Raw genomic sequence first — 23562 nt, forward strand, 5'->3', positions numbered from 1 at the left:
TACAGTCTTGCACAATTAAAACAAAACAAAAAAGAAGCTATGTGTGTCACAAAAAATAAAAAGTTACTAACTTAAACCACCATGTGTGGTTATTCTGCGCGGGTTCAATGCGTGAGGTGAACGCATTGCACCCGCACTGAATCCGGACCCATTCATTTCAATGGGGTTGTGTACATGAACAATGTTTTTCCCGCATCACTTGTGCGTTGCATGAAAATCGCAGCATGTTCTATATTCTGCGTTTTTCACGCAACGCAGGCCCCATAGAAAATAATAAAATCTACAGAACACCGAACCCAAACCCTAAATTCAGTGAAGAAGTCTGGGTTCGGGTCTGGGTGAACCAAACATTCATTTTTTTTATCACACGCGTGCAAAACGCATTGCACTTGCGCGGAAAAAACAAGAACGCAACGATTTTCCCTGAACGCACCCGCATCCTATCCGGCCCGTGACGCCCATGTGAAAGAGGCCTTAAGGGAAGGAAAGTGCTGATTTATGATTAGGATGCCGGAAGGAAATGTCACTGCTGAAGCCCCACTACACTGCACGATTTTTGGGGCAATTACAAGTGGTCATAGAAGGCCTGTATAATCATGGTGACGATAAACAAGCAATCCCTCTTTTGTCGGCTGATTTGCACTTTTCATCAGAATGAAAGATGCACAATTATCAGCAGCGCCATATCCCTCAAACATTCCAGATCCAGAGGGAAAGTCCCAGATTTCGGCAGTGGTCCTGGGATGGATGAGGTATGCCTCATTTTCAACTGTCTTTGCCTCCTGTGAACACAGAGACAGTTGAATGCAATGGTGAAGCAGGGAGCTGTCAACATCACCATTCACTGGCCTGCGCCAGTAATACTCACCTAGTCCCATTCTCCCGATGATCAGAGCACATCCTGCGCTCCCCAGCAGGTACGATGCAGTGACACATCGCGCCTGCTGAGCTGTATAGCAGGAGGGCACGGGCCGGGGAAACAGCCTGTTTAATCTTCCTCCTGCACAGCCCAGAAAGGGCTATGTGTCACTGCATCATTCCTGCTGGGGAGCACAGGATGTGATCTGATCATCGGGAGATTGGGACTAGGTGAGTATTACGGTTTTTTATTTATTTTTTATTAACAGTAAGATGACACTACTATAATGGAGGCATGACTACTGTGTTTGGGCACAATGTAGACATAACTACTGTGTGGGGGGCACAAAGTGGGCATAGCTACTTTGTGGAGGGGCACAAATGGGGCATATCTACTGTGTAGTGGGCACAAAGGGAGCATAACTGTAGTGTCCCACTAGGTAGGCGTGGGCACTACACAAGGGTCAATTGGTTCACGTGTTACTTCTGCTCACAAGGGACAGTAATATTACATTTAACTGTGCATTTTAATGTATTTTCTATGTGCTTTTATAGGCAATATTTCCCCTGTGTCATGCATAGCAGGCCTATTAGGCATCCTAGACACTAGAGGGAGATAGGGAGCCCCTAGTATAAATGTTCAGGCCCAGACAGGGAGGAGTTAGATCATAGTCAGGAGTCTGTGGAGACAGAAGTGAGAAGGCACCAGCCAGAGATATGCTGAGGGCCTCCTCCTGACATGCAGCTTGATAGCCCTGGCTGCTAGCTACGACCAGAAGGCTAGTGAGGAACCCTAGCCTGCCTGTAGATAAAGTGAGCCTCAGTTAGCTCAGAAGACACCCCAGTAGTAGGAGATGCACCTCCTGGGAGAAACCTGCAGTCATCTATTTTATTCAGCAGAGAATCCAGCTAATCAGCAAAGGTACTGTAATAATTAAAGCAAGTGCCAATACTAGAGGAAGGAATTCATATACCAAGGATTTAAGCCAGCAATTAGGCATCCGGGCCTTGGGATCCAGCCAGCTAGAATAGCTGTGGGGATAGAGCAGCATTGTACTGCAAAGCATTAACTGTCTACCCTCCAAGTATCTTGCAAGATTGAAACCTGCTGTGCTGTGAAGTAAACCTGCTGTGCATTTGTACTATAAAGAACTGCATCATTATCACCTACTGCAACTGTCTGTATAAATTTGGACTGTTTCCTAAAGTAAAGCAACGTTTGGTTTACCACCTGTGTACTCCATTAATCCTCCTACAAATCGGTGTGCCACCGTTACAGGCACTGGCGTCACGATTCTTAAAGGGACCTTGCCTCAGGCACTCAAAACACCTGCAACATCCAGGGCACCTCACCCAACATCAGGCCAGGTCTCTCTATACAGAGTGTGCCCCAGAGGAACTTGTGTCTACCTCTCATTCACTGCCGCATGCCTGCCCAGGGTTCTTCTCCAAAAAGTGAGTAACCCTCGATTGCCCATAACCGTGACCTCACTGTCGCAATACCCTGCAGGAACTGGCAAAGACTGTTCATGAGCGCCACACTGACACCCAACCCCGCCTGGAAAGGAGAATGGGGTTGGTTGTGGCATTTGACAAGGACCGGTTTTATTCAAGATTATACCACCGGCAGAGACTTGTATGTTAATCGGAGGTCCGTCAAGCGGAGCTAGCTCCCGGAGCACATGCATAACCTCCACGAGGGAGAGGAAGTGGAGTTCACCCCTGCCGAGGGCCTGCGAGGCCCTTACGCCACTGCTGTGACCCGTCCCAGAAAGGAACCGGAGGACTGGGAGACTGATGAGGACTACACTGGCTGCGAGCGTGAACCAGCGCGCTCTCCAGAACCGGCCCATCATGCATTTCAAGAGCGGGGCTCTTTCATTGGCCCGAACGTCTTTTGGCAACCAACAGTAGTGGAGAAGTGGGTGAGCCCATATCCGTCCCCTGAGCTGCCTCGCTGGGAGAAAACTATAAAGGAACTAGAAAACTTAGAGCGGTTCCATGCGACCCTGGACAACATTCGTAAAGGGAAAAGACCAGATGCGCCACCTGAACCTGCAGCGGCTGCGCAGGATGCAACTTCCCTACCTGTACCAGTGGAAGCTCCGGAAGACAGCGATCCAGAAACCGAGAGTCTGGATGACCAAATCTGGAGGAACAGCTGCGTGGACTGCGCCGGATTGCTACTGCCAGAATCCGGACTCCACCTAGGAAAGAAGAAATTAGACTCCAGTACTCGGACATCGCCGGGTCAGAGGTAAGGGTACCTGTCCCTACCAGCCGGCCTGTGTACTTCATTAATCCTCCTGCAAATCCTCTTCCATTAATCCTCCTGCAAATCGGTGTGCCACCGTTACAGGCACTGGCGTCACGATTCAAAACACCTGCAACATCCAGGGCACCTCACCCAACATCAGGCCAGGTCTCTCCATCCAGAGTATGCCCCAGAGGAACTTGTGTCTACCTCTCATTCACTGCCGCATGCCTGCCCAGGGTTCTTCTCCAAAAAGTGAGTAGCCCTCGATTGCCCATAACCGTGACCTCACTGTTGCAATACCCTGCAGGTCTGGCATGCTGCATAACTATTTTGTGGGAGGCACAATGTGGGCATAACTATTCTGTGGAAGGGCACAAAGGGGGCATAACTACAGTGTGAGCGGCACAGTGTGGACATAACTACAGTGTGAGCGGCACAGTGTGGAGATAACTACTGTGTGAGTGGCACAATGTGGACATAACTACTGTGGGCCCAAAGGGGGCATGTTGGTGCTATATAAATATTATTATTATTATCACTACTGTGTGAGGGGCACAAACTGGTAATACCAAGTAAGGGCACTAAGGGGACTAGGTAGAATTTAGTGTGTATAAATAGCCATTGGGTGGAGTTAGAGGTGTGGCTTAGTATTAAAAGCAGGGATGTTAAGTCTCCCGGAGGTTCAGGGAGTCTCCCGCTATTAGATAGCGGCTCCCTGGCGCCCGCATGTGAGACAATATACCCCGGAAAGGTTTACTCTAGTGATGTCCGGTTCATGAACGAATCGTTCTTTTGAATGGATACAGTCGATTCCTCTGACTGAGCCGATCCGTGTGAAGCCGCTCAGTCAGATAGCAGAGCAGAGAGACGCTGGCAGCAGGGAGGGAGGAGTGTAATCTGATCCTAGAGTGGAAGCCAGCCCCGGCCTGCAACCAATCAGAGCTCAGGCAAGCAGCTCTGAGTCACACACTGTACAGGAGGGAGTCTAAGAATGGAATGAGTCACAGGTTAAAAGAATCTAAAGTTCCGTCTTAGGCCTCTTTCACACTTGCGTTGTCCGGATCCGGCGTGCACTCCACTTGCCGGAATTACACTCCGGATCCGGAAAACGCAAGTGTACTGAAAGCATTTGAAGACGGAACCGTCTTCCAAATGCTTTCAGTGTTACTATGGCAGCCAGGACGCTATTAAGGTCCTGGTTGCCATAGTAGGAGCGGGGGAGCGGTATACTTACAGTCCGTGCGGCTCCCGGGGCGCTCCAGAATGACGTCAGAGCGCCCCATGCGCATGGATGACGTGTCCAATGCGATCACGTGATCCATGCGCTTGGGGCGCCCTGACGTCACTCTGGAGCGCCCCAGGAGCCGCACGGACGGTAAGTATGCTGCTCCCCCGCTACACTTTACCATGGCTGCCAGGACTTTAGCGTCCCGGCAGCCATGGTAACCATTCAGAAAAAGCTAAATGTCGGCTCCGGCAATGCGCCGAAACGACGTTTAGCTTAAGGCCGGATCCGGATCAATGCCTTTCAATGGGCATTAATCCCGGATCCGGCCTTGTGGCAAGTGTTCCGGATTTTTGGCCGGAGCAAAAAGCGCAGCATGCTGCGGTATTTTCTCCGGCCAAAAAACTTTCCGTTCCGGAACTGAAGACATCCTGATGCTTCCTGAACGGATTTCACTCCATTCAGAATGCATTGGGATAATCCTGATGAGGATTCTTCCGGCATAGAGCCCCGACGACGGAACTCTATGCCGGAAGACAACAACGCAGGTGTGAAAGAGCCCTTAGAGACTCATTCGATTCTTTGAGTTAAAAGAACCGTGAGTCACTGGAACAGTTTACACTGAGGCTGATGACCAGGCTGCAGCAGTGATAAGGTTAAGGGACAGAGATGCCAGTCAGCAGAGAGATAAGAGAAGTGACAGATGACACAGAGTTTAGATTACAGGTTGAATTAACCCTTTAGGGTCAAATTGGCTTCTCAAGGAGATCTATATATGTTAAAGGCATCCCTTCTTCTGTCTCATTCAGTAGCTATAGAACTATTGAGAGAGATGTATTTTTTTTAAATACATTTACACATTTAACCCTCCATTTTAATTATAATATTTACCCCAGTGTTAAAGAGGACCTTTCACCAGAATAAAACATCTAAACTAACTATACAGACATGTAGAGCGGCGCCCAGGGATCCCCCTGCACTTACTATTATCCCTGGGCGCCGCTCCGTTCTCCCGTTATAGGCTCCAGTATCTTCATAGTTAGGCTCCACCCAGGGGAACCTGCCGGCGTCTCTTTCTCCCATGCTGTAGCGCTGGCCAATCGCAGCGCTCAGCTCATAGCCTGAGAGAAAAAAAAAAAACTCAGGTTATGAGCTGAGCGCTGCGATTGGCCAGCGCTACAGCATGGGAGAAAGAGACGCCGGCAGGTTCCCCTGGGTGGAGCCTAACATGTTAAGATACCGGAGCCTATACCGGGAGAACGGAGCGGCGCCCAGGGATAATAGTAAGTGCAGGGGGATCTCTGGGCGCCGCTCTACACGTCTGTATAGTTAGTTTAGATGTTTTATTCTGGTGAAAGGTCCTCTTTAAATTCACCCCCCCTGGATGCTTGATTTTTTTCCTACAGTGGGGTAGATAATTACACACAGGGTTTTAAAGAATAAACTTCCTGACTCAGACCAAGAGCCGACTCAGCGAGTCAGTAAGTGAATCCAAGCATCCGCGCATGCGCATTGCGCAACCTAAGCTTCGGTTCACTTGCTTCTTGTCAGCTCAGCGAATGAACCGAAGATTCGATTCATGAATCGGTTCATTTGAATGAACTGATTCAAATGAACCGATTCATGTGAAAGATCCGAACTTCCCATCTCTAGTTTACTCGCAGTAAACCTGTAGCAGTGTCCCCTTCTCGGCGCGTGCGCTCAGTGCAAGAAGAAGCCGATGCCAGCAGTCCGCAACAGCGCATCAGGCTGAGCCTGTGCGCACGCGCGGGATCTCAAAGCGGGAGGAGGGGGAGGGAGAGGCGGCACTGAGGAGTAGAAGGCGGCGCTGGGCACAAACGGCAATGCGTGCGGCCGGGCACCATGCATCCACAGACCTCCCCTGCTTGGGCACCTTAACCCCTTAGTGACCACCAATACGCCTTTTTACTGATGTAAACAAAGGGGGTTTAAGACAGATAGCTGGTGTTGATCAATGATTATATGTACCCAAAATGGTGCATTAAAAACTATAAGTTGTCCTGCAAAAAATAAGGCCTCCTGAAGGTATATGTCACTACCAGAGCTTTGAGACGTTCTCACAGCTCTGTTTCTCCACCCCTGTGATGATGTCACTACTAGAGCTTGGAGGAGTTCTCACTGCTCTGTTTCTCCGCCCCTGTGATGAGGTCTTTACTTTCTGTTTCCTTCCTCCCAGCTGTTCCTCCTGCGTTTGATTTCCCTGCCTTTAAATCACCCCTCTTCCTTTGTAGGGTGTGGATTATATTTCTCATTTGAGTTGTAGCTCTTGCTTGAGTATCTTCACTTGTAAGCTATCATTTCACTGGACCTGTGTTCTGCTGCAGCAAGTACTCCGGATATTGCCAGCCGTCTTTGGATCCGTCTTCTCTGCTGCTGCAGCTCCTTCAGCTAAGTGTGCAGACATTGTAGTGTACCTGTTTATTTTCTGACTGGATCTGAGGCGACCACGGTTCCCTCCATATACTGAGCAGGGCACCGGTGGCCGTGCCCCTTCCACTATTGTAGGGGTTACAGTGGTCATCAGTCTTAGGTACGCGGGCATGCCTCGTTCCACCATTTGGATCCGGGCATGTGCTTTAGCAGCATAGGGAGAGCTTTGAGGGTCTGTCAGGGGTCACCCTTTATCCTCCCTAGTTTGGGTCCGGTCAGTAGCTCTATTTACTGTGTATGCTCTTGTTGCTCACATACAGCCGTGACATTATAATCCACCAAAACCGTCTTTTTTGACATGGATCCGCTTTCTGGCCTGGTTGACCGCATGCAGGGTCTTTCTTTGGAAGTAGCGGATCTCCGTCAATCTATGACTCAGCTTCAAGCATTGGGCTCTGCTCCGGCCCATGGAGTCTGTTGCGAGCCAAAGGTCTCACTTCCGGAAACGTTCTCTGGGGGCAGTGAGAATTTTGTTCGCTTCAGAGAGGCATGCAAACTCCATTTTTGCTTGTGTCCCCACTCCTCTGGTAATGAGGAGCAGAGGGTGAGGATTGTCATCTCCCTGCTCAGGGGTAATGCTCAGACTTGGGCTTTTTCGCTGCCATCAGGGGATCCCTCCCTTCGATCCGTGGAAAGATTTTTTGTGGCCCTGGGGCAGATATATGATGACCCGGATCGTGTTGCTCTGGCCGAATCTAACTTACGTTTTTTATGCCAGAACACTTGCCCCTGATAAAAGAGGATTTAGTCCTCAGAGTATGGTGTGTTTTTGTTGTGGGGGCATAGGTCATTTGGCAAATGTTTGTCCGTCTAGGAGATTCTTGAACTGTACTAAGAGCGATAATAAGAGAAAAACCTCAAAAGGTAAATCATCAAGTTCTGCTTCATTTGCTACTTTGGGCAAAGTTGATGTAGGAATTGATGCTTTTCCTCTGACCTGCAGTTCCCGTTTTCTCCTGTCTGCCAGGGTGGTGCTAGAGAGCAAAGTCATTTCTTGTGAGATTTTTGTCGATAGTGGAGCGGCCGTCAATCTTATTGACACTCAATTTGTAGCCATGCATGGTTTTCAGGTTTGCACATTAGAAAAGGATATACCTGTTTTTGCTATTGACTCTGCTCCACTCTCACAGAGATCTCTGAAGGGCATTGTTCACAATATCCGGCTAGCTGTAGGTGACACTCATGTGGAGGATATATCTTGTTTTGTCCTTAACGGATTGCCGTCTCCTCTAGTTTTGGGGTTACCCTGGCTCACTAGACATAACCCCACTATTGATTGGCAAGGAAGGCAAATAAGTGAGTGGAGTGACTTTTGTAGAGAGAATTGTCTCACAGCGACTTTTGCAGAGGTGTCTACTAAAACTGTGCCATCATTTCTCTCTGATTTCTCGGACGTGTTTTCCGAGAGCGGTGTTCAGGAGCTACCTCCTCACCGGGAGTTTGACTGTCCCATTAACCGCATTCCCGGCGCCAAGCTGCCAAAAGCACGCCTCTACAATCTCTCACAACCGGAAAGAATCGCAATGCGAACCTATATCTCCAAGAGTCTCGATAAGGGGCATATTCGTCCCTCAAAATCACCTGTTGCCGCAGGGTTTTTTTTTTGTTAAAAAAAAAGATGGCTCTCTGAGACCTTGCCTAGATTTTAGGGAGCTGAACCGTATCACGATTCGCGATCCCTATCCCCTTCCTCTGATCCCGGACCTCTTCAACCAAATTGTTGGGGCCAAGGTTTTTTCCAAATTGGATTTGAGAGGCGCGTACAACCTGGTCAGGGTCAGAGAGGGGGATGAATGGAAAACGGCCTTTAATACCCTAACGGGCATTTCGAGAATCTCGTTATGCCTTTCGGCCTGATGAATTCTCCGGCCGTCTTTCAGCATTTTGTTAATAGTATTTTCTACCATTTAATGGGGAAATTTGTATTGGTGTATCTTGATGATATTTTGATTTTTTCCCCTGATGTTCAGACCCATCAGGATCATCTTTTTCAGGTTCTGCAGATTCTGCGGGAAAATAAATTGTACGCCAAGCTGGAGAAATGTCTTTTTATGGTATCGGAGATTCAATTTCTGGGTTTTCTCCTCTCTGCTTCTGGTTTTCGCATGGATCCGGAGAAGGTCCGTGCTGTACTTGAGTGGGAGCTTCCTGAGAATCAGAAGGCATTGATGCGCTTTCTGGGTTTTGCGAACTATTACAGAAAGTTCATTTTGAATTATTCCTCTGTTGTCAAACCCCTCACTGACATGACAAAAAAGGGGGCGGATTTTTCCTCTTGGTCGGAGGAGGCGCTTGCAGCCTTTTCTAAGATTAAAGAGAGTTTTGCGTCTGCTCCCGTCTTGGTGCATCCCGATGTTTCCTTACCTTTTATTGTTGAGGTGGATGCTTCAGAGGTGGGTGTGGGTGCGGTTTTGTCCCAGGGCCCTTCTCCTGCCAAATGGCGACCCTGTGCCTTTTTCTCTAAAAAAACTCTCCCCGGCAGAGAAAAACTATGATGTGGGAGATAGGGAGTTGTTGGCCATCAAGTTGGCTTTCGAGGAATGGCGCCATTGGTTGGAGGGGGCCAGGCACCCTATCACCGTTTTTACCGTCCATAAGAATCTGGCATACTTGGAGTCGGCCAGGCCTATAAATCCGAGACAGGCCAGATGGTCTCTGTTCTTCTCCAGATTCAATTTTGTCGTTACATTCCACCCTGGGATCAAAAATGTGAAGGCTGATGCTCTCTCTCGCTGTTTTCCGGGAGGAGGAAACTCCGAGGACCCGGGTCCCATTTTGGCGGAGGGGGTAGTTGTTTCTGCTCTATATTCTGATTTGGAGGCCGAGGTCCAGGCTGCCCAGACTGAGGCACCTGCCCGTTGTCCTTCTGGGAAGTTGTTTTTGCCTCCTGAGCTACGTCACAAACTCTTCAAGGAGCATCATGATACTGTTCTTGCTGGTCACCCCGGGAGTAGAGCCACGGTAGATCTCATTGCTCGGAGATTTTGGTGGCCGGCTCTTCGTAAGTCGGTGGAGGGTTTTGTGGCTGCTTGTGAGACGTGCGCTCGCACTAAGGTCCCTCGTTCACGGCCTTCAGGTTCCCTTCTCCCGTTACCCATACCTTCCCGTCCTTGGACACACCTGTCCATGGACTTTATCACGGATCTTCCTCGTTCCTCAGGGAAGTCAGTGATCCTGGTGGTGGTGGACCGTTTTAGCAAGATGGCTCATTTCGTACCTTTCCCTGGTTTACCCAATGCTAAAACGTTGGCGCAAGCTTTTGTCGACCATATTGTTAAATTGCATGGCATTCCCTCTGATATTGTTTCCGATAGAGGCACGCAGTTTGTGTCCAGGTTCTGGAAGGCTTTCTGTTCTCGCCTGGGGGTTCGGCTGTCCTTCTCTTCTGCTTTTCACCCGCAGTCGAATGGTCAGACTGAGCGCCTCAATCAGAATCTGGAGACATATTTGCGCTGTTTTGTGGCAGAGAACCAGGAGGATTGGTGTTCATTTCTCCCTCTTGCTGAGTTTGCTCTGAACAACCGTCGTCAGGAATCTTCTGATAAGTCACCATTCTTTGGTGCATATGGGTTCCATCCGCAGTTTGGGACATTCTCGGGAGGGGCTCTTTCTGGTTTACCTGAGGAGGAGAGATTTTCCTCGTCTTTGTCTACCATTTGGCAAAAGATTCAGAGTAATCTTAGAAAGATGAGTGAGAAGTATAAGCGTGTGGCTGATAAGAGACGTGTGCCTGGTCCGGACCTGAATGTGGGTGTTCTGGTGTGGTTGTCTACAAGAAATATTAAACTGAAGGTTCCCTCCTGGAAATTGGGTCCCAAGTTTATTGGGCCTTATAAAATCTTGTCAGTCATTAATCCTGTTGCCTTCCGTCTTGATCTTCCACGGGTTTGGAAGATACATAATGTATTTCACAGATCTCTCTTAAAACCATATGTCCAGCCCACGGTACCCTCCTCTTTGCCTCCTCCTCCGATTTTGGTTGATGGCAATCTGGAGTTTGAGGTTTCCAGAATTGTGGACTCTCGCATTCTCCGCGGTTCTCTTCAGTACCTCGTTCATTGGAAGAGTTATGGTCCTGAGGAGAGGATGTGGGTTCCGGTGTCGGACATTAAAGCCACTCGCCTCATCAGGGCATTTCATAGGGCTCATCCTGAGAAGGTGGGTCCTGGGTGTCCAGGGTCCACCCGTAGAGGGGGGGGGGGGGGTACTGTCACTACCAGAGCTTTGAGACGTTCTCACAGCTCTGTTTCTCCACCCCTGTGATGATGTCACTACTAGAGCTTGGAGGAGTTCTCACTGCTCTGTTTCTCCGCCCCTGTGATGAGGTCTTTACTTTCTGTTTCCTTCCTCCCAGCTGTTCCTCCTGCGTTTGATTTCCCTGCCTTTAAATCACCCCTGCTCCTTTGTAGGGTGTGGATTATATTTCTCATTTGAGTTGTAGCTCTTGCTTGAGTATCTTCACTTGTAAGCTATCATTTCACTGGACCTGTGTTCTGCTGCAGCAAGTACTCCGGATATTGCCAGCCGTCTTTGGATCCGTCTTCTCTGCTGCTGCAGCTCCTTCAGCTAAGTGTGCAGACATTGTAGTGTACCTGTTTATTTTCTGACTGGATCTGAGGCGACCACGGTTCCCTCCATATACTGAGCAGGGCACCGGTGGCCGTGCCCCTTCCACTATTGTAGGGGTTACAGTGGTCATCAGTCTTAGGTACGCGGGCATGCCTCGTTCCACCATTTGGATCCGGGCATGTGCTTTAGCAGCATAGGGAGAGCTTTGAGGGTCTGTCAGGGGTCACCCTTTATCCTCCCTAGTTTGGGTCCGGTCAGTAGCTCTATTTACTGTGTATGCTCTTGTTGCTCACATATAGCCGTGACAGTATATTGATGAAAAAACAAAAAAGTTATAGCTCTTAGAATGCAATTTTGAAAAAATGTGTTGTCACTAAGGGGTTAATTCAATGATTGACAGGTTAGTAAAACCGTTTTTTCCGCAGAATAAAGCCACAAATAGCTTTTATAAGGCCACCTTAGAAATCAGAATGCTGCTACCCTGGACATGAGCAGATGTTTAGCTCACAGGGCTTATAGGTGGTGACAGAATCCCTTTAATTATATATATAAATGTGATAATTTGGGGCAGGGTAATGAGCCCCGTCCTCCACACCATAGAGCAAAGTGTGCAGATACTGCATATGTTTGGAAAATGTCATAAAAGGTTTGTGAAAGAAAAAAAAAAGAAAACCTCCCTGAAATGAGTTTTTGCAGGTTGGGATGTCTGTAAAATAAATTTGCCGCAGTGGGCTTAATGTGCCACTGCTAGTGTTCCTCCTTGCTGATGTAAACTTACCTGTCCGGGATCCAGCGGCGCGATCCTCGGCAAGGCTGCTTTAGGAGAGACGCGCTACTGAGCCATGCTCCTTGGTGACGCAACCACATCCTTAGTGACAGGATGCAATGCTCTGTTTCTCCCTAGTGATTGCTCAGCTGCTCTATTCCTATGTGCTAGTGTTCTGACTAATGGAGCACCGGGACATGGCCTATCAGGTTCTGATCCAGGGACTTTCTGGCCATACACCAGTGCCATTGATAGTCTTGTTTGGCTCACTAGCTAGGTTCCTTGTTCCCTACTGATTCCTTCTGGCCTCGGCTTGTCTTCTGACCACTCTCTGTCTCTTATTTGGTACTGCGTAGCCCATCTGGTTCTGACCCATTTCTGTATGACTCTGATTTTGTGTTTGTTGTCTGTTGGTCTCTGCACTTATTTAAAGTAGTCTAGGGATTTGCTCTGGTAGGCAGGGTAAGCGGACGCAACACAGAGGCAAGGCCACGGTTGAAAAACAAAAGTTCAGTGTTTATTCACACCAAAACAAGCAGAAAAGGAAAAACAACACTTTACAGGGTCTTGGTGTTAATTCACACAGCAAGATTCCACAAATCACCTGGCAGTCCACAGCCGGCTGCTCTCATGCGGCTCTCAGCCTGGCAGCGTGGCGGGTCTCCTCAGCTCCCAAAACATAGGGATTCCACAGCTCCACTATCACTTGGAGGAACATACCACACCGAGCTGAGCTGCTGGCTGGCCTGGACGTGGGGACCAGCCACCCACCCTGCTCTTTGGCTGCTCCCAATAAGAACCGGCCCGGATCGGGTGTACAGCCATACTAAGTACAACAGTGTCAGCGAGCACTAGCTGCCCCTGACACACAAAATTACCGGTTCTTATCTCACTGAGGCCAGGAACCTCGGTGACACGTACCTTCCGTCAATGACGGACCCCTGCGCCTTCCCACAGTAGGGACTGTCGTCCAGTTGCAGTTGTGCCAAGTAGGGCTTATACTGAAAGTGGGCTGGGTTCTAGGTAAGGGCTCACTGTCCTTGTCTGTCCCTACCTACAGGTGTTACACTTGCACTTTTCCAACATTTGGAGGTATGGACAGCATATCACTCTGTGTAAACAGGACTGTGCTGCTGATAATCATCAGAACTGAATGAGGGAGGAAAGACTGTGGTAGTGATCATTCCTCCCCATTCACTTTGCATCTCCCTGTGTAATAGGCCAATGCAAGCAAGCACCGATAGACATTTTTTTGCATCCCCTTGAAACAGAACGACGTGACAATGCGGCCCTCAGACCAAAAAAAGGTTGTGCACCCCTGGTCTAGAGTCTACTATACTTAAACACATGTCTGATACTGAGTAGGAAGGATGGACCGAGGATAAGGTTGTAAAACTGGTTTAAAAAGAACCTGACACCAACTCAAAAAATTTAGGCTACATATGTACCCCTTAGCCATGCTTTATGAATATGGGTCCCCCTATTGTAGAGTTAGGTCCCCCTAGCATTGCAGTGCCAGACATGTCAATCAGAAGTGACTAGCTACAGAGGTGTGGCTTGTGGGTTTCCCCCTGCTTTGCATGGAGGCTGAGTGGCAGCAGGCAAGCCAAGCACTGGAGCCGCGTGGCAGCAGGCAACCCAAGCGCAGAGGTTGCATGGCAGCAGGCAACCCAAGCACGGAGGTCGAGTGGCAGCAGGCAAGCCAAGCACAGGGCCGCGCGGCAGCAGGCAAGCAAAGCACTGTGCCATATGGCATCAGGGAAGCCAAGCACTGGGGCCGCATGGCATCAGGGCAGCCAAGCACGGGGGCCGCATGGCAGCAGGCAAGCCAAACACGGCGGCTGCGTGGCAGTAGGCAAGCCAAGCACTGGGGCCATGTGGCAGCAGGCAAGCCAATCATGGGGGCTGCGTGGCAGTAGGCAAGCCAAGCACTGGGGCCACGTGGCAGCAGGCAAGCCAATCATGGGGGCCACGTGGCAGCAGACAAGACAAGCACGGGGGCCGTGTGGCAGCAGGCAAGCCAAGCGAGGGGACCTCGTGGCAGCAGGCAAGCCAAGCACGGGGGCCGCGTGGCAACAGGCCAAGCCCCAAGGAAATGAGGCAACAGGCCAAAAGCATATCTCAATTAATGTAATTAATTCACACAAAACAAAGAACAGGTTGCTAGACCCCGAAGAAAAAAAGCCCTGCAACTTGTGAAACGGAAAGTGAGGCAGTTGCTTCAAAAAAGTTAGAAACAAATATAATATATCAACAAGTGGTAGCCTCACAAGAGATGAATTACAACTCCTGAGACAATTAGACTTGCTAAACACATGCATGGTTCCACTTACCTGAAAATTTGCATGCATTGTTCACTTACCTGTAGTGTTGCCCCCAATATTGTCATGCAGCTTCTACAAACCCCCGTATCCCATTCATAGCTTTGGTAAAGAGAGAGGAATTGATTGCCTGTTTCTAGCGCACTGGGCCTGATCCTGCTGAAGGCCTCACCGAGGAATAGCTGATCTGACCTCCATGAACCTACAGCCAGTGAGGGTCACCACAAGTTCCATTACTCACTTCATGAGGGTCAGGAGCAAGCCAAGGGACCTCCACCCTGGGAAGTACTGGAATGGCCACGTAAGGTGAAAGGGAAAGGATGAACCCCCTAATCGAACCCAGGCCAAAAGAGAACCCTTCTTTAGGCTCAGAGGTGGGAGACTGCCGATTGGGGGCTGCTAGGGGACCTCTACCTCACCAGGTACTAGCGAGGCTACTCAGGAACCCAGAAGGAGACCCCCTTCCCCGATATAGTCCTTGCATTAGAAGATCATGAGAATCTTGTAGAAAATCTTCATCACTAGAGCAGGGAACCTCTCTCTGCGACTGTCCTCTGTTGGGACAGGAACAATGGAGGGTGGTGGTGGGATGGACCTTTTTAACCTGTTTCCTGTCCCAAGAAGGTCAAAGGAGAACAACCTCCAGTGTTACTGTCATGACGGATGAACTCTTAAAATATTAAGTATATTAAAATATTCTGACCATCCAAATGGTGTAACGGAAAATAAAATAAAAAAGGCCAATTCCCCCCCAATTTTTTTTATAAAAAGTGATCAAAAAGTCATACACACTCCAAAATGGTATCAATAAAAACTACAGATTGTGTCACAAATAAAAGGGCCCCCACACAGCTCCATACACATAACTATAAAAAGGCTATGCGGGTCAGAATATGGCGATGAAAAGTACAAATTAATTTTGTCTAAAGTATTAAAACACAAGAAAAACTATGTAAATGTGGTATTGTACTTGTACTGACCCATAGAATGAAGGGCATGGGTCAGTTTTGCTGCACAGGCAAAACTGTAAAAATAAAACTGGTGAAATTGCATTTTTTTTTCCAGTTCCACCCCATCGTATGCAACATAAAATGGTGCCATTAGAAAGTAAAACTTGCAAGTCTACAGACAAACAGAAAAATGAAAGTTATGGCTCAGAGAAGGCTCAGAGTAGAAAAACTAAAATGCAAAAACTTTGCCCCGTACTGAGGGGGTTAAAATACTGCAGTCTACTGCAGTGTATAGACATCAGTGGCTTTCATACATGACATCATCAATACGTTAATATTCATTCACATGGTGACATCAGAACATATTCGGTCATATGAATAATATATTCTCTGTGGTTCCATATATCGCTAACCCTTGACCTTTCTTCCTCTTCTTCATCTTCACAAAAAAAGCATCACAAACGACACTTGTACCAATAAGACAAACCCATAAATAATCAAGCCCCTATTCTAGAAGAATTGACAAGCTGCATTCATTTGTCACTAGACACTTTACCAGTCTGAAGCATATCTTGCTTTTCTCAAAAATCTATATTGAGACTATTATTAGAAGACATTTCCAATAATAACAAGAAGATAACACATTAGAATATATACTAATAGAGAAATTACTGTATTTCTCGCTCTATAAGACGCACTTAGGTTTTAGAGGAGGAAAAAGAAAAAAATTAATCAGACCTCGGATCAGACCCCCAATCTTCATCAGACCCCCAATATTCATCAGACCTCAGATCAGATCCCCCATTCTTTATCAAACCTCAGAACAGACCCCCCAATCTTTATGAGACCTCAGATCAGACCCCAGTCTTCATCAGACCTCAGATCAGACCCCCAATCTTTATGAGACCATAGATCAGACCCCCAGTCTTTATTAGACCTCAGATCAGATGCCCATTTTTCATCAGACCTCAGATCATACCTCCCAATCTTCATCAGACCTCAGATCAGACCCCCAATCTTTATGAGACCTCAGATCAGACCCCCAGTCTTCATCAGACCCCAGATCATACCTCCCAATTTTCATTAGACCTTAGATCAGACCCCCAATCTTTATGAGACCTCAGATCAGACCCCCAGTCTTCATCAGACCTAAGATCAGACCCCCAGCCTTCATCAGACCTCAGATTATACCTCCCAATTTTCATCAGACCTCAGATCAGACCCCCATTCTTTATCAGACCTCAGATCAGACCCCCATTCTTTATCAGACCTCAGATCAGACCGCCAGTCTTCATCAGACCTCAGATCAGATGCCCAGTTTTCATCCGACCTCAGATCATACCGCCCATCTTCATCAGACCTCAGATCAGACTAGGGTTGTTTCGGGTATCTAATTTTCGATACCCAATCAATACTTTTGTACCGATATCGATATGATACCAGGATTTACCTTTTATCGATACTAGGCTGTGCTGCTGCACAGCCCAGTATCAGAGAACATGGATCGCACTGCTCTCATCGCGGCCATGTTCCGTCAGAAGCATGGGGAGAAGGAAGCAGTCTCTCCCTCCCCTCTGTGCTGCTGCCACCAATGGGAACAAGGAGGAGGGGAGGGCGCACTGCGCCACCAATGATAACTAACGTTTAATACATTACAAATACAGGCGGCAGAAACACATTGCCGGCAATTAACCCCTCAGGTGATCGCAGCTCCCTGTCAAAGGTTGGGTGCCGGCAATGTGTTTCTGCCGCCGGCTGTATTTGTATTAAACGTTAACTATCATTGGTGGCGCAGTGCACCTTCCCCCCCCCCCCAGTATTAAAATCATTGGTGGCGCAGTGCGCCCTCCCCTGTATTAAAATCATTGGTAGTACTGTTCGATTATGGGCTGGACGTTCCATAAAATGCGGAATGCACGTGGCTTTTTTTTGCGTTTTATTTTTTTCTGTGGTATCAAGTATCGCAATACTTTTTTATGGTATCAAACCGAATCAAAAATTTTGTATCGAAACAACCCTAGATCAGACCCCCAATCTTCATCAGACCTCAGATGAGACCCCCCAATCTTTATCAGACCTCAGATAAGATCCCCAATCTTCATCAGACCTCAGATCAGACATGCAATGTTCATTATACCCCATTCTCATGTGGCCCCCTATAACTTCCATCAGACCCCAGATCAGCAAATAAAATAAAACAACTTACCTCTCCTGCTCCGGACAGCGCCGCCACTCGGGAGACCTAGCTCGCTGTTCCTGCAGGGCTCCACTGTGACCTGACGTTGCATAGCATCAGAACATAGTGCGCGCTTATCCGCTGTACGCTGTCAGGACACAGCACAAAGGGCGCCCGGCAGACCATCAGCCGGACCATCCTCTGTGAGCTAAACTGATACATTGCAGCAAACGATCAGCACAAGAGCAGATCCTGTCCTGCTTTATTGAGCGTACAGGCTATTGATGAAAAGAAATGCAGTGCACGGTCGGACGGTCGCCTGGATCTGAAGGATTTAGAGAGCAAAATCCATCACGGCTACCCAGGTGTACAATTTGCTCAGACGCATCTCCTATGGCTAGAGAACAGCCACAACCGCATGGGAGGGGGGGACGCGTGCTACCCCTGTCCTATGAAGGAGGTGGGTGGGGCATACCCCTCTTTTTATGTGTAGCACCTTGCCAGAGAAGCTCACTCTCATCATCCTAATCAGGTGCGGGAACTTGCAGACGGCTACGGACTAAAGATCCACCTGGACGGGGCGCGACTTTTCAATGCTGCGGAGGCGCTGGGGGTGGAGCCAGCAGAGATCATCCAATTCTGTGACTCCATCACACTTTGTCTATCCAAAGTATGGAGTTTATGTGGAGCTCTTGTGTTTCTGTTGCAGGGACTTGGGACGCCAGTAGGTTCATTAATCGGAGGAAAAGCAGAGTTTATCTCCGAGGCGCGACAGGCAAGAATTTCATTTGGAGGAGGGATGCATCAGGCCGGAGTGATTGCCGCTGCTGGACTGGTAGCATTGAAACATGGGAAAGCGAATGTGAAGTTAGACAATCAGAAGGCCAGGATGTTTGCCAAAGGTAAGTGGCCAAAGGAATATATATACAGTTGCAAGAAAAAGTATGTGAACCCTTTGGAATTATATGGATTTCTGCACAAATTGGTCATAAAATGTGATCTGATCTTCATCTAAGTCACAAAAATAGACAATCACAGTCTGCTTAAACTAATAACACACAAAGAATTACATGTTACCACGTTTTTATTGAACACACCATGTAAACATTCACAGTGCAGGTGGAAAAAGTATGTGAACCCCTAGACTAATGACATCTCCAAGAGCTAATTGGAGTGAGGTGTCAGCCAACTGGAGTCCAATCAATGAGATGAGATTGGAGGTGTTGGTTACAGCTGCCCTGCCCTATAAAAAACACACACCAGTTCTGGGTTTTCTTTTCACAAGAAGCATTGCCTGATGTGAATGATGAGAAAGTTCAGCACTGCTGCTACTCTCCCTAGGAGTGGCCGTCCTGTAAAGATGACTGCAAGAGCACAGCGCAGGCTGCTCAATGAGGTGAAGAAGAATCCTAGAGTCTCAGCTAAAGACTTACAAAAGTCTCTGGCATATGCTAACATCCCTGTTAGCGAATCTACGATACGTAAAACACTAAACAAGAATGGATTTCATGGGAGGATACCACAGAGGAAGCCACTGCTGTCCAAAAAAAACATTGCTGCATGTTTACAGTTTGCACAAGAGCACCTGGATGCTCCACAGCAGTACTGGCAAAATATTCTGTGGACAGATGAAACCAAAGTTGAGTTGTTTGGAAGAAACACACAACACTATGTGTGGAGAAAAAGAGGCACAGCACACCAACATCAAAACCTCATCCCAACTGTGAAGTATGGTGGTGGGGGCATCATGGTTTGGGGCTGCTTTGCTGCGTCAGGTTCTGGACGGATTGCTATCATCGAAGAAAAAATAAATTCCCAAGTTTATCAAGACATTTTGCAGGAGAACTTAAGGCCATCTGTCCACCAGCTGAAGCTCAACAGAAGATGGGTGTTGCAACAGGACAATGACCCAAAGCATAGAAGTAAATCAACAACAGAATGGCTTAAACAGAAGAAAATACACCTTCTGGAGTGGCCCAGTCAGAGTCCTGACCTCAACCCGATTGAGATGCTGTGGCATGACCTCAAGAAAGCGATTCACACCAGACATCCCAAGAATATTGCTGAACTGAAACAGTTCTGTAAAGAGGAATGGCCAAGAATTACTCCTGACCGTTGTGCACGTCTGATCTGCAACTACAGGAAACGTTTGGTTGAAGTTATTGCTGCCAAAGGAGGTTCAACCAGTTGTTAAATCCAAGGGTTCACATACTTTTTCCACCTGCACTGTGAATGTTTACATGGTGTGTTCAATAAAAACATGGTAACATTTAATTCTTTGTGTGTTATTAGTTTAAGCAGACTGTGATTGTCTATTGTAGTGACTAAGGCTACTTTCACACTTGCGTTCAGAGAGGATCCGTCTGATGTCTGCACAGACGGATCCTCTCCTATAATGCAGACGTTTGGATCCGTTCAGAACGGATCCGTCTGCATTATAGTTTAGAAAAAATTCTAAGTCTGAAAGTAGTTCAGACGGATCCGTTCAGACTTTACATTGAAAGTCAATGGGGGACGGATCCGTTTGAAAATTGAGCCATACTGTGTCAACTTCAAACGGATCCGTCCCCATTGACTTCCATTGTAAGTCTGGACGGATCCGTTTGCCTCCGCATGGCCAGGCGGACACCCGAACGCTGCAAGCAGCGTTCAGGTGTCCGCTTGCTGAGCGGAGGCTGAACGCCGCCAGACTGATGCATTCTGAGCGGATCCGCGTCCACTCAGAATACATTAGGGCTGGACGGATGCGTTCGGGGCCGCTTGTGAGAGCCTTCAAACGGAGCTCACAAGCGGAGCCCCGAACGCTAGTGTGAAAGTAGCCTTAGATGAAGATCAGATCACATTTTATGACCAATTTGTGCAGAAATCCATATCATTCCAGAGGGTTCACATACTTTTTCTTGCAACTGTAGGACGCTGCTTCTGCTGTGGAGGAGGCGTCCTGCACTACATTCAGCAAGCAGGTGCTGTGCAAGTCTGTGGAGCCCGGGTGATTCTGAGACTAAATTATAGCTGCTAAAAATGGCGCTGGAGGAGGGCACTAGATTAGGGAAGTCCTGTAATATACAGGGTTGGGATCTCACATTACTGTGTGATGGGTGCAGGGCCACCTCTGGTGACCCCTTTTGACGCCTAAAATTTAAAGGGAGTCTGCCAGCAGGAAATTCTAGTTCTAGCTCAGCTGGATGTAATGATACCTTTTACTTAGCGATCCATTGCTCTGGAAAAAAGTACTTTTAATCCATAAGGAAATGAACAGTTAAGTGCACTGGGGGCGGGCCCAAGCCACACCCTGTGCACCCTTGCTCTTCCTGTTTCCTCTCCCTCTCCTGGATTGACAGGGCCAGGCTCCTGCATAGTCATCTCACTTGCCCCGCCAATCAAGGACAGGGAGGGTCTGGCAGAGGAAGCAGGAGGCGCATGGGTGCACAGAGTGGCTTGAGCTCGCCCCGGTTGCACTTAACTACTCATTTGCATATGGATTAAAAGTACTCTTTCTCCAGAATATAGCATGGATCACTAAAGAACCTGGTATGAATGCTTGTTCGCCGATCACCCGATTCATGCAGACACCTCAATTAACCCTTTCTAGGCAGCAGATCGTGCTGGCTAAACAGCATGCTGCTGCCCAGAAACATTGGGGGTCATTTACAAAGACCGGCTTTTTACGCTGCCTAATTTATGACGAGGCGTGCGTCTACGGCAGTCCGTGTGCCTGGAGTGAAAAACTGCAGTCCTTTAGTGAAAAGTTTTTGCCAACATTTATACCTGTTTCAGGTGTAAATATTGCGGCATGGGCATTTAAAAAGTACCAAATAAACTGGATTACGGGTGTTTGTAAATGACCCCCGGTGACTGATAGCGGTAGCGATCGCTCGTCCTCATACAGTGGAGGGGATTGCTGCATATAAATGCAGCTTTTTCCTCCACTGACGAGCAAGCGACGTTCCTTCCCGCCAGTCGTCTGCTCCATTAAAAGGATTGTGTCATCTCAAACATTGGTGGCATATCGCTAGGATCAGTAAAACGGAGCGCTCAAAGTGAAAGAGCGGACTGCGCATGCACGGCCGCTGAAAATAGCTCAGTTCTATTGAAGTGAATGGGGCTGAGCTGCAATACCAAACACAACCTATGACCAGATGTGGCACTGTTGCTGGAAAACCCTACTCTTGTGTAACCCTCTGTCCCCTTCCCTTCCAGCGGTGCAGGAGCTGGCCTGCCCCGTCTGCACCACGGACCCCGCGGTAGTGGACAGTAACATGGTGCTGCTCACAGTCACAGCGCCCCTGTCTGGTCAGGATCTGTGTGACCAACTGAGTGCAGGCGACCGGCAGACCGACGTGGTGGTGAAAGCGCTCCACAGGGGAGCGTGGACGTCTCCACAGAGGACACCCTACGGGTGCTGGAGAAATGCAACATGGAGGCACCCAGGGGTTAATCTCAGGACCCTTGTGCATCGTGGCTTTTATGCTGAGCATTCATCCCTCCCTGTGTGTGAATGTTTTATCTTTTTATATAGAAAAATGTATTTGTCTGTTTTCTGTCTCTGTTCTTTATCCGCAGCCAAATGACTGGAGCGATCTGCACCAAGCTTAGGTAAATCGCATGTGTCCGAAGGATTTAGACCGGGTTTCAGTTCTCTAGGATCTGCCGTTCTTCAGATATTCACAAAATAAAAGCTATTGTGGCAGCATCACATGACCCGTATTAGCCAATAGAAACTTGCAGATCCTTCATTCTTTGACTGACAAACACACGGTCACATGACCCATATTGGCCAATAGATGCTCACAGGTCCTACATTCTTAGCCTCACTGACATACATAGTTTTACACCGAGTTGCCATAACAACCCAGCCATTTTGCTTCACTGTTATGGGGCACTGTGGATGTTATGGTTATCGGGGACACTGTGGAGGTCACTGTTATGGGGGCACTATAGATTTCACTGTTATGGGGGCACTGTAGATGTTACTGTTATGGGAGCACTGTGGATGTCACTGTTATGGGAGCACTGTGGATGTCACTGTTATGGGGGCACTGTAGATGTCACTGTTATGGGGGCACTGTAGATGTCACTGTTATGGGGCACTGTATATGTTACTGTTATGGGAGCACTGTGGATGTCACTGTTATGGGGGCACTGTAGATGTCACTGTTATGGGGGCACTGTGGATGTCACTGTTATGGGGCACTGTAAATGTTACTGTTATGGGAGCACTGTGGATGTCACTGTTATGGGGGCACTGTATATGTTACTGTTATGGGGGCACTATAGATGTCACTGTTATGGGGCACTGTATATGTTACTGTTATGGGAGCACTGTAGATGTCCATTTTATGGGGACACTGTGGATGTCACTGTTATGGGGCACTGTAAATGTCACTGTTATCGGGGACCCTGTGAAGCCGTCATTCTGCTAATGAATAATAAAGGAATGCATAGCGGAACAGCATAGGTTAATGAGTCAGGCTACTTTCACATTAGCGTTTTCAATTCCGCTATTGAGATCCATCATAGGATCTTAACAGCGGGGGGGAAAACGCTTCAGTTTTGTCTCCATTCATTGTCAATGTGAACAAAACGCTCCAAAATGCATTCGATTCTGTTTGGTTGCGTCCCCATCACGGTCAGCGTTTTTCTGTCCGCAATCTGGCACAATAGAAAACGGATCCGACCCCCATTGACTTTCAGTGGAGTTCATGACGGATCCGTCTTGGCTATGTTACAGATAATACAACCGGACCCGTTCATAACAGATGCAGACGGTTGTATTATTGGAACAGAAGAGTTTTTGCAGATCCATGACGGATCCGCAAAAAACGCTAGTGTGAAAGTAGCCTAACCAGCTCCTGTCACGCGTTAAGACCTTGTTCACATTTCCGTTTTTCACTGACATGCGCTGTCAGCATTTTCCATGACAGCAGACGTACCCATTGATTTTAATATGTTTATTCACACATCAGTATTTTTTTTTACTGACCATGGG

The 23562-nt window shown here is 48.1% G+C and overlaps 1 protein-coding gene across 1 annotated transcript in view; it reads left to right on the plus strand.

Annotated features, from left to right (window-relative positions):
- Positions 1-22169, plus strand: part of LOC121005806 (probable low-specificity L-threonine aldolase 2) — a 38629-nt gene extending 16460 nt beyond the window's left edge. The window contains exons 5-9 of the mRNA XM_040438569.1: positions 17866-18033; positions 18106-18243; positions 18283-18475; positions 21774-21919; positions 22137-22169. Coding sequence (XP_040294503.1) covers positions 17866-18033; positions 18106-18243; positions 18283-18475; positions 21774-21919; positions 22137-22169 — 678 coding nt within the window. The remainder of the gene's footprint in view (positions 1-17865; positions 18034-18105; positions 18244-18282; positions 18476-21773; positions 21920-22136) is intronic.
- The last annotated feature ends 1393 nt before the right edge of the window (positions 22170-23562 follow it).

This window comes from Bufo bufo, chromosome 6 (genome assembly GCF_905171765.1).
Source record: "Bufo bufo chromosome 6, aBufBuf1.1, whole genome shotgun sequence".
NCBI classification, from domain to species: Eukaryota; Metazoa; Chordata; class Amphibia; order Anura; family Bufonidae; genus Bufo; species Bufo bufo.